Consider the following 12029-nt stretch of genomic DNA (forward strand, 5'->3'; position numbering starts at 1 on the left):
CCCATGATCGAGCATCCATAGTATTGCAACGTCCGTTATTGTTGATGGCTTGTTTGAGATGCATCGGAGCGGCGAGGACCGATCGGAGCTGCGGGAGTGTTTGGAGAGCATACGACTCCTTGTGCTTTTAGATCGCTATCGCAGTGCTTTTATGTCATGCGGCGATCGATCTGCGAGACGCCGATGCATCTCGAACAAGCCTGGCGTGTTTGTGTTTGGCGCTACCGCACTAGCGGTTGCTGGGCAACATGAGACGTATACAGTGACGTAAGATCTGGCTCTGTTGTGGCTCTCTAGCCGGTGGAAAGGCAAACCGGTTCTTAGTAAGCTCGTCAGTCGAACCAACTCTGAACCAGCTCTGGCTCTGGCTCTGAACCAGCACCCGGTTCTTGTTGGTGGAAAAGGGGTACTACAGTATCATATGCACGCTGCTTGTGTGAATGCAGTCAGTTTTGACCGCAAAAGATGAGGTAATTTGATCGGGTGTCATGTTTTTAACGCATTTTACCTGATAGAAATACATGCTCAGTTTTAATGTTATTTTTAAGATGGGGTAGAATTAAATGAATGGCAAAACTCAGTATTTTGTTCACGTACCCCCTTCTGTCACCTCACGTGTACCCCAGTTTGAGAACCACTGATCTAGGCGACCCATTTGTATAACACCATTTTCAGTTTACATTAATCATAATGTGGCACAATTGTCAAAACTGATACCTAAGGAAAAATTAAGTGATTTTTTGTTAAAATAGTTTTTAAGCATTTTTTTTTTCAGTCAATGATGGAAACTAATATAAAAGGATTAGACTTAAAAGACTTCTTATCCTGCGGGTCCCTCTAGTTGAAAATAGTAGTGTTAGAGCCTTCATCTTTCAGTTGAAATGGCTGATAGTTTATAATTTACTGTGAGCATCAGAATTTCATGAAACTTAGCATGTTTCTTTAAAATGACTTGTTCTCCATTTTGTACACAGTTTTGATAAGTTTCCACTTTGTGCACATAACATAAAAGTGTTTTCACACCTAGTTAGTTTGAGCCCTCCAAACGCTCTCGCAAGTTGAGATGAGGACCCAAACGCAAATTTAATTATCAAACATAAAAAAAATACACAAAACAAAAGCATGACCAGGCATGGAAAACTCTAAACTAAAACAGGAACATAAAACCAAGACTAGAAAACAAGAAACCGGATCTGGGACATAGAACAAACAATACTCGACAAGGACACAGGGCAAACACGAGGGTTTAAATACATACTAATTACAAGACATGGAACACCTGTGAACAATGATCAGACGATTAACCAATGACAAGACACATGGCAGGATCACATGACAAACAGGGAATCACATGACAAGACACAGAAACAAAACACAAACCGTGACACTAACAAACCAAGTGATCTCAGACCCCCCTAAAAGAACTCAAAAGCGAACCGTACTCAAACCACATCCAGAGGCGGTCTGTATGTATTATCTCTGTATGTACATATTAGGCAACAATAAAACGAAATATGTTATAAAACATCACACTGCCTCTTTACGTTTTCATTTTAGAGAAATCTTTAACATTATAGCCACACAAATGTGGTTCAGGCGACGCGTATTGATTATATTCACTGCATGTATAACGTTAGCCTATTTATAACAACAACAAAAAATGTTTCAACACAACCCTGCCTCTTTTCGGTTTAATTTTAAAAATATTAAACTTATTAATATGGTTCAGGCACTATGTGCATTTGTACTCTGATCATCTTCACTGTAATGAAATAAAAAATTACAAAACTGAACCCAGTCTCTTTTTGTTAAATTTCAGTTTTATCAATAATAGCCATTATAAAAGTATAAGTAAAAAGTACAAGAAGCTATACAATAAGAAATAAAGCAAACAATTCAGTCAAACATACAAAGTCAGTGCTCTAGTCTAACCTTACAATGGTAAAGTTAAATAGCCTAAATATATAAAGTTATGAAACTTCACTTAGCCCTCAGCCAAACCGATTGGTCAAGGAACAAATGATAGATTCACGAGACCAAAGATCGCCCGTTAGACATACTCAAGACGAATTATATCTCGTTTAACCACTACAGAGACGTCAGAGCCAGCGGCAAACGTCAGAAGGACCAGCCGAGGAAAGGCTGTTTCAGACGGGGTACATTAGCGCAGAGCGCCCGGTGATCGCCTGGATCTCACAACCTGGATCAAATTTTCATAAATCTTTATAAAATAAACCAAAGATTTGAACTTTAAACAACTACATTCTCGCCTGAAAAACTCTTAAAATTACATTTCGTGACACAATAACACAGTAGTATTGTATTTGAACTGTATATTAAAAAAATGGCGCTTCTTATGTTGTCTTTCCCCTTGTAGCCCGCGCAAGTGACGATTCTCTGTCAACCAATCAATGTCCTGCAGTGAGTCTAGCTCCACCCTTTAGTACTCCACTGTGCTAGGTACCCCAACAGAAGGGTACCCAAAAAGTAGAACGGTACGGTTCGGCATTTTGGTACCATTCACAACTTTTGACAGTGGAAACGGAAATAAATGCGTACCGTACCATACCGTTCAGTGGAAACGAGCCAATATATCGCATCTGTTAAGTGTTTTCAACCATACTTTTACTGAACAATCAAACTCCACGTACACTAGGTTATGGAGAACGTTAAGAATGCAGGACTTCAAAGAACAGCCTCTGATTCACAAAATGTGCAGTACAACAACGAGATAATGTGTAGTTTGCCTTGCGGTGTGTCAATGCTTTAAATTTGTTTGTTTCTATAATCTAGAAAATACTTGGAAGATTGAACTGATGCAGGACTTATAGGCCTAATATTCTTAATATTCTGGAATAGCGACAGTAAATAAGTGTAAATAACAATCACATAATGTAAATGTTCTCAGTAAATAATATTCCCGCTTCAATAATTCAAATGTATAATCATATGACATTGATTTTGACATTTATTACAGTGAAAGATAAAGTAAAGTTTTATTATAAATAATTATAGTTATTTGGAGGTTAGTTTTTTCCACATGAAACAAACAGTATAGACTGTAGAACTACATATGTGTACCTAAAATGTATGGTCAAAAATTTGGTGAAAACAAATGTTTCTAACTTTGAGTTTGAAGCAATGCAGCAGAATGGCACATATACACAAAGACACATATATTAATGGTACTTACCAACACCTGTGATAGTCGTAGTTGTCCAATATGCTGCAACTATATAATGCTCGAATTTGGACTGAGTAGGTTTAAGTCCAGCATTCCATGCCCATGATTCCTCATTACATCTTAAAAATAAATAAAAGGTTTGAATAAAACTGAATTTCTATCAAATAATTGTAAAAATATTGATTTTTTTTCCCCCTAGGCTAGCACTGTAATAAAACACACTTACCTTTCTTCACGGCATGCTGACACGTACAATACGCCAGAACAAAAATGCACATAGAAAATCAAAAGAAGGAGGCATTTTGCTATCCTTTGTTCATATACGTTTTTATAGATGTCTTGTTCATTTTGGCTGAAATGCTTATAAACCTGAAACCACAATACAATTGATATGATGAGTATCAGGATATCAGTTAGTCCATACACTAGTTCTACAAAGATAAAGTCAACTTTAAGGCTCTGCAATGTTAATTTGTATAATTAGTATTACAACATATCATCCAAATTTGTTTTAAATAAATACTGTACATAAAAATATCTAAAATACCTTGTGAATCAGAATCAGATTGACTAGGCCTGAAATTCTCAAGTGTTCTGTACCGCCGAGAGCAAAATATATAAATTCTACGGGTAAAACTGCAATGGTATCATAATACACGTTCCAAGACCTTCGATACGCTTTAAATATCACTGCAAAATCTGTTACGATTCCTGGAAAACAAGAAAGGAGGAGAACGTTTTAGGCATCAAACAATAACATTGCAACTAATTAAAATAGTAAATTTTATATTTCAGATAAAATTTTCCTATATAATAGTGATTTTAAAATGATAAAATGTCTGTTATAGATAACCACCAGCCAACAACTGTAAAGCACTTGCTTTTTCTGTCCACTGGCGCAGAGTGAGCGAGGATAAATGTGCATTGCCAATATATTCAAATGCATTTTGGATGCTGTCATTGTGACTGTGGTTGGATTAGCAAACGTGAGCAACGTGAGTCAGTTGAGCTTGCGGCTGTAAACTTGTAAACTGTAAATTTGCATTGTTACAATTTTGGTAGTATATGTCAATTAACAATGTTTACTCTTTCTCCATGTTACCTGGATCAAGAAAGCTTTATTTCTTTATTTCTCACCAAAAGTGACGAAAACTTTTAGAATAGAATGAGGCATTTATATAGCGCTTTCATATGTACTACTGTACACCCAAAGCGCTTTACAATCATATCAGGGGATGTCTCCTCAACCACCACCAGTGTGCAGCATCCGCTTGGATGATGCGACGGCAGCCACAGTACGACGGCGCCAGTGCGTTCACCACACACCAGCTATAGGTGGAGAGAGGAGAGAGAGTGATAGAGCCAATTCAATGAAAGGGGATTATTAGGAGGCCATGATTGGTAAGGGCCAATGCGTGGAATGTGACCAGGACACCGGGGCTACACCCCTACTCTTTACGAGAAATGCCATGGGATTTTTAATGACCACAGAGAGTCCTCAGACAGTCCTCAGTCCTCACAGGACCTTGGTTTTACGTCTCACCCGAAGGACGGTGCTCTTTGACAGTATAGTGTCCCCGTCACTACACTGGGGCGTTAGGACCCACACAGACCACAGGGTGAGCACCCCCTGCTGGCCTCACTAACACCTCTTCCAGCAGCAACCTGGTTTTCTCAGGAGGTCTCCCATCCAGGTACTAACCAGGCTCAGCCCTGCTTAGCTTCAGTGGGCAACCAGTCTTGGGCTACAGGGTGATATGGCTGCTGGCTTTTGACAGCTCCAGGGCTTTCATGGAAACTACAGATATATACTTGTATCCCTGCCCACGGACACTCGGATCATCAGTATGGGCGATACCAAACTTTATTAATTCGCTATAATACAGATACTTTATAAAAAAGAAAAAAAAAGAAACTTAATATCAATGATAATTATTTCTTAAATGGGTATGTGATTTTATTTTTTGAAATATTTAATTAAATATTAGCTTTCATCAACTCACAAACCCCCATTTGGGAAACCCTGGTCTAGTGTATGCATAGCTGCCAACTTTTGAGTTTAGCTTGGAGTGAGAATTATGGAGGGGTGGGGGGCTGGGTGTATTGTCATGTGTATCGTGATTGTTAAAACATTTTAGTACTTAAACTGAATTTTATTAGGTTTAGTGACAACATGTTACAATGTTTACACGGCACAATTTCTGGTAAGCTATGTCTTTTTATTATTGCTTGACAAATTTCACGATTTCAATTCAATTAAATTCTTGTGATTTAATTTAATATTGACTCATTTGGATAAATATTAGGTACACAAGAAAGGCGTTAGTTTTTCACACAAAAAAAACTCACCTAATGCTGTAAACATAAAGAGAGCCTTATCAGCTGGTGGTATTATTTAAGGTTAAAAATAACTCAAATTAAATATAATGCGATTTTTATTATAATACTCAAATAACTTTATTTAATGATATAAGTAAAAATACAGTAACTTTGTTTTGATAAGCCTTTCTCTTAGTGATCGACCGATGTATCGGTTTACCGATATTTTTACCGATATTTAAGCATTTTCCCATAATCGGGTATCGGTTTTGTAATATCGGATTCGCCGATAAACGGCGCCATCTTGTGGCCGTTTTGAGAATTCCGCCATTGCAGCCCGCGTCTGAGGAGATCAGTCAACAACAACTCTGTGCACAGGTAAAACATATGTTCTGCTTGCTTTGCTTTAATTTTTCAACTTTATTTAACATAACAGACATGCAGAAATGAGATTTGAGACATGAATGCCTGATATAGCCTAGTTTATTTATGCAGCTTGGTTCTAAAAAATTGAGACGAACTCATGGAGTCACGTAGCGTAATCCGTCATGTCCTGCCCCAATAAAGACGTAACTTTACATGAATTAAATAAAACAGACATGAATGAGTGCATGTTGAAAATAAAAGCACTGAATTTAATTCTCTATCAGTTGTATTTGCTCACCATTAGTCTCGAGAAAAAAGTTCGTTCATATTGCTGAGCACTCACTGGGTTGATGATCAGGATGCTCACGGCCACTGAATGAAACTTTTGACAAGATTATCTTGTTTAAACATCCTAGATTATATTATTTACTACATAGCAATTATTTCGCTAATAACGTTACACATCTAAATATACCGCTTTGTGGAAATTAATTATTTATTATCTCCACGCGCGATCGCGGTTGAGTTCTGTGTAAAATAAATGCATAGATAAACAGCACTTTGTCAGTTGGCATTTCATGATATAGATTCAATCTAGATCATGAAATGTCAACTGACAAAGTGCTGTTTATATAGTCTCGAAAAAAAAAAGTTTGTTCATATTGCTGCGCACTCACTGGATTGATGACCAGGAATGCTCAAGCACGGCTACTGCATGAAACTTTTGACAATATTATCTCGTTTAAACAACCTAAATTATATTATCATTTACTGCATAACCATTATTTCGCTAATACAAATCTAAATAAATACCGCTCTGTGGAAATTAATTATTTATTATCTCCACGCGCGATCGCGGTTGAGTAAGTTATATAGTTCTGTGTAAACGCATAGATAAACAGCACTTTGTCAGAAAGGATTTCATGATCTAGACCGACAAAAACATTATTAATAATTAATAACATACTAGTTGGAAAATGCAAATATGCTGTTTTGTTTGTTACTTTCCTGATAATGTTATATTCCAGCTAATATTATTCAGTGAATTAATATTACCCAGTGAATTATTCCTCACTCTTTAAACCTATTAAATGGCACATATAAACCTTCTAAAACTGTTTAAAATGAATTACATTTCAATACAAAATACAATACAAAAAATACCTCCAACATGTGGAACCACTTAAAGATACATCACTCAACTATCTTTGAATATATGTTAGAATAATTTTTGTGCTTTATTTTTTACCTCATCAAAGCTTTTATTTTTAAACAAAGACACTTAGTAACAATGCACTTTATTTTTTGGACTCAGACCCCTCTATTTATTTGTGTATAAATATAAAGTTTTTTATGTATGCAAGGAGGGAGTGATTGTTATAAATAAAATTGTTTGTTCAGTTCATTTGTGTTGTAATAATTGTGTCAAAAACAGAAGTATAACAGTAAATAAATATCGGTTCTGCATATCGGTAATCGGCACATAAACATGCAAATAATCGGTATCGGTATCGGTTATAAAAAATCAATATCGGTCGATCACTACTTTCTCTGCAAGCATGTCAAAAAATAAGCCGGCACAGTGATTAACTCGGAAACTTAAAAATGGCACTTCATGACAAAAAGGTTGCTGACCCCTGATATATCCTAAAACATTGGTTTTGGAGATTTTCATGTTTATTTACACGGTTTTGAATTCCCTACGGTTCACCTTCTGCTACTATGACAGTTTAAAGTGATGTAAAAACAGTTTTGGAATTGATTAAAACGTGTAACGTTAATGCCGTAAATCAGAGCTGTTTGGCTAGTGGACACCTACAATACGATTAGTGCAATTAAAACCAAAAACATTTGAAAATCAAACTTTTCATTTAAAAAAAGTGTTATTAAACTGATTTTTGAATAAACATTTTACAAAGATATTTTAAATGAGCTTTCATTACAAAAATGAACATGTAGATTAAACATTACCATCTTCTGTAAACAGGCCAGTGCGAAGATTCACCAGGATGTCAAATGCAGCAACAATGTTAGTTATGCCATCAAATACAAAGTAATTGGTAACCGAGACTTCACTGAAAAACACTAAAATTGACATTGATATTAGACAAAACATTTCAAACCTTAAAGCTGCAGTCCGTAACTTTTGGCGCTTTAGCGGTTAATAAACAAACTGCAAGCGTCTTGTGGAAGAGCATTGTAGACGGAGCTACTTCTCTCTGTTCATGTCTAAGACGAGTCACGCATGTACTGGGTCCTCCGCAGTGGTACAACCCGACCAGTCTAATATAGTCTGAGTATACACTATAACACTTATTATAGGTGCACCGTAGTGATTCAGGATAAGACAAAAACACGCTTTGGAAAATGGATTTATGATTTACTTGCTTATTATATAGATTTTGTAAATTTTGAACACAAAAAAAAAAGTTACGGACTGCAGCTACGGAAAGCCCAAGCACAGTTATTACATGACGACAGTATTTTTTAAAATATGTTCAAGGTTGTACTACATTTCTACAATTTTGTTTTGTTTAATTTTTCAAAGTGAAATACAATGATGTAAACCTCTCAATGCTCTAAATCAAACAGAAACGTACCCTTTAGGTCTGCATTGTTGGTGAAAAAAAAAAACCATGTCTTCAGGAAAACTGAAACAATGATGCACCAGAAATAAAACAACTTCCAGACCTTTACAAAAGCATTGTCAGGGTGGAAAGTTGTCTTCCAAAGCTAGAGAAATGGATATGGCAAGTAAATATTAAATGGCATAACAATTCAAATACATATAAATTGTGTATATATATATATATATATATATATATATATATATATATATATATAGTATGTGTGTATTTACATATAATGTATATATGCATACATATGTGTGTGCATGCACATACATGTGTATGTATATGTGTGTGTGTGTATATATATATATATATATACACACACACACACACACACACACAGTATGGGCCATTCTACAGAATTGGTGCAAACTGCTGTCCGACAACCAAAAAACACATTTAAAAAGCATTTAAGTATTCAAATTTTAGATGTTCACTAAGATCCTTCTGTTATCTATTGAATCCCACAATAATATTTAAAATATAAGTAAGCTTAATATATATAAAATCATAATTTATTGGGTACTTTCAATTGGGAGGTGGCTGACCGGAACCCTAACCCCTAAATTTCAACTTGTGAAAATTATATTGGAATGTTTTTTTCTTCCTCAATTTTTTTCATTGTTGTTTTTAAAAATATCTTTTTGATTTCTTTTAAAAAGCAAAGTAAAAAAAAAAAAAACATATATTTTATTTTTTGTTTTAGTCCATTGGCTGAGACTGATTTTAACCACACCCCTGCAGTTTTGATCAGAAAATATTCCTGTGTGCTTCTCTCTCATAGCCTCTTATTCATTATAGATAGGCATCATAATTTTGAGGGAAATGTGTTCAAAGTCTGAAAATCTGTGTGTAACTTTAAGGGACGTCACACTACCAAACACCTTTTTTTCTGCAATTAAGCAAACTTTTTTGGGTGTTATTCCATAAAATTAGTTTTTATGTGTGTCCAACTGTTCAGAACTGTGCTAGGTAACCATGTGCTGGCTATCATCTTTGAACTAGGCTCAAAAGTATCTTAAATTGTCACTACCGAAACGGTCATGACCGAAACATGGCATCATTGTTTTGGTAGTGACAAAAGTGAACACCATAATCATTTATTTGGGGGAAATAAACAACATTTTAGCAGTTATACAAATCATTAGTATCTTGGTATGTTTTAGTAGTGTTTTAGTATGCGAGTTAAAATTCTGTAATGTGGTCGCTACCAAAACATTACCGTCACTACCGAAAATGTGCCGTCACGACCGAAACATGCATGTTTTGTCTAAAATAAAGTATACTGAATTATCAACTAAGATGTTATTATAGTGTTTGTCTCAATGTATATTCAAACTAATGAATCCTTAACTTTGAAATCAGTATGATTAACTTAATTCCTTTTATAAAAAAGATTGGGTTAAAAATACAACAAATCTTATAAATTACTTGAAATAATGTTAAAATTGTAATTGTTATTGATTTACCTGTGAAAACTTTTTGTTTAAATAGCAAAAAAATATATTTACAAGGATGACGTAAACAAAATATTAATAGGTCAATATAAGGCTTCTTATTAAATTATTTATTATTGTGTTTTGGAAGTGACAAATGTGGGGAGAGGAAAAATATTCCAAAACTTTCTGAAAATAAAATATGATAACTGCACAATTACTAGAAATGTGTACCTTGGATATTATACAATTTGCATACATACAAAATTTGTGGAAAAAGGCTACTTTTTTCGAAGACATTTCCAACTCTGACTTTGAACCAATTCTGTAAAATGGCGCATACACACACATATATATTATTCAAAAACAGACATTTATGTTAGATCCGATTCATCAATTTGACAGCTCTAATATAAATCCACCAAACTCACATGAACTTCAGGAGCCTGGTGTGAAACATATTCCAAGAATGTATCAAAAATCTGCAGAGCCCTTGCCTATAACACAAGTGTTGCAGTCATTTAGGACATCTGTACAAATATTGTGACAATACCCTAACAGGTTTTCAAAGGGTTTTTACCCTAAAACAAAACTTGGATCCATTTCAAAAATAGCCAATGACAATGTTTGCATGCACATTCATAATGCGATTATGAGATTTAGGCAATATTGGGATAACATTTCATCTTATGTACACACTCAAACTGATGCGATTAAGCTCATAATCGTAGTAAAATATGTGGCGTATGCAGATTTTAATCACACTAAACATGCATGTAAGCACTTATAAACACATCGCACCTACTCCACTCTGATCAAAGTGTGCCTGTGCTACTGACGTACACGGAGGATGTTGTCATGAGCAGATTCGTAAAGATAGCGGTGAAGAAGGCAAGAGTTCATGTTGACAATATTGAGCGACATTAATATAATGCAGTATACTGATGGTATCAGTGTCACTGGTAAAAAATCCAAGTCCATAGAAATGTGTTTTGCATTTGATGAAGTAGATTAAAACAGTGGCCAGTAACACACCTACTGTATGTGAATTAATTATGCGGTAAATAGCATGTAAACTGGAGTGAAGAGGTTTGCTTGCGTCATGTAAATAACTTACGGTCATTAAGTCCTACTTGTGCACCAATAATGTGATTATTATCATATGTAAAACATAGTCCTTCAGTCACTAACCTGAAGTCTGATGCCCATGTTCTTTTCAAATGCAACATTTTGTGGGATGGAGGCAACTCCATATGCACATGCTTCTCGTAAGGGATGCTTGAAGTTTTGAACAAGTGTCCTGGCAGTTGTGGCAATCTTAACACCAGCTTTAGAAAAAGATATGATCAGTGTCCCGAAACTGAGAATTCTTGTAGTAAAAACAAATCATCATAAATCCCAAAGCATTGCAAAAAGTTATTACCTTCAGGGTACTCGGCAAAGAGTGAAAGCAAATCCTTGCGTTTCAAAACAGTAATTTCACACAATGCTGCTGTAAGGATTGTAACATTTCTAGGGAGTTTGAACAGTAAATGGAACTGAAAAAAAAAAAGTTTACAAAATATACTATTGAATTGGGTTTTCAAAAAACAACATACACTATTAATAAAGTGTTCACCTCTTGACAAAAAGAGATTATTATTGTTCAAATTATATACAGGGTTGCTGCACACTTTTTAAAGTAGCCTAAAATGTAAGGCTTTTTAAGGCTGAAGAAATAAAAATTAATACCTCACATTAGGTATTACATCGTCGCAATATTGACAAAAATATATCTCGATATTTTCAAAGTTGTGTTGATAATAATTAGATGATATTTTTCTGATTGTGTTTTTGTACTGGTACCATGGCTGGTTTAGGCCTGTTGTTGACAGTAGACTCACGAAGATATTCATATTATTCATATTCTATGCAGTGGTCAGTTCACAGCAGTGACAGAAATTATTTTTTTTTTATGAAGGGGCAATATTTGTCACCTTAAATTGATTTCCAGGGGCATTTTCACCTATATATGGAAATTTTTTTCTAAACAACAAAAAATCCACTTGTCCCAGATAAGCGTTAATGTCGAGCCCATACAGTATGGTCGAGCCC

The 12029-nt window shown here is 35.1% G+C and overlaps 1 protein-coding gene across 1 annotated transcript in view; it reads right to left on the reverse strand.

The window, feature by feature from the left end:
- cngk (cyclic nucleotide-gated potassium channel) overlaps window positions 1-12029 on the reverse strand; it is a gene marked incomplete at both ends in the record, with an annotated part of 109638 nt that overhangs the window by 54232 nt on the left and 43377 nt on the right. Inside the window, 8 exons of the mRNA XM_084387755.1 lie at window positions 3194-3303; window positions 3411-3553; window positions 3732-3895; window positions 7841-7954; window positions 8470-8602; window positions 10367-10432; window positions 11127-11263; window positions 11359-11473. Coding sequence (XP_084243881.1) covers window positions 3194-3303; window positions 3411-3553; window positions 3732-3895; window positions 7841-7954; window positions 8470-8602; window positions 10367-10432; window positions 11127-11263; window positions 11359-11473 — 982 coding nt within the window. The remainder of the gene's footprint in view (window positions 1-3193; window positions 3304-3410; window positions 3554-3731; window positions 3896-7840; window positions 7955-8469; window positions 8603-10366; window positions 10433-11126; window positions 11264-11358; window positions 11474-12029) is intronic.

This window comes from Rutilus rutilus, assembly GCF_951802725.1.
Source record: "Rutilus rutilus genome assembly, chromosome: 18".
Taxonomy (NCBI): domain Eukaryota; kingdom Metazoa; phylum Chordata; class Actinopteri; order Cypriniformes; family Leuciscidae; genus Rutilus; species Rutilus rutilus.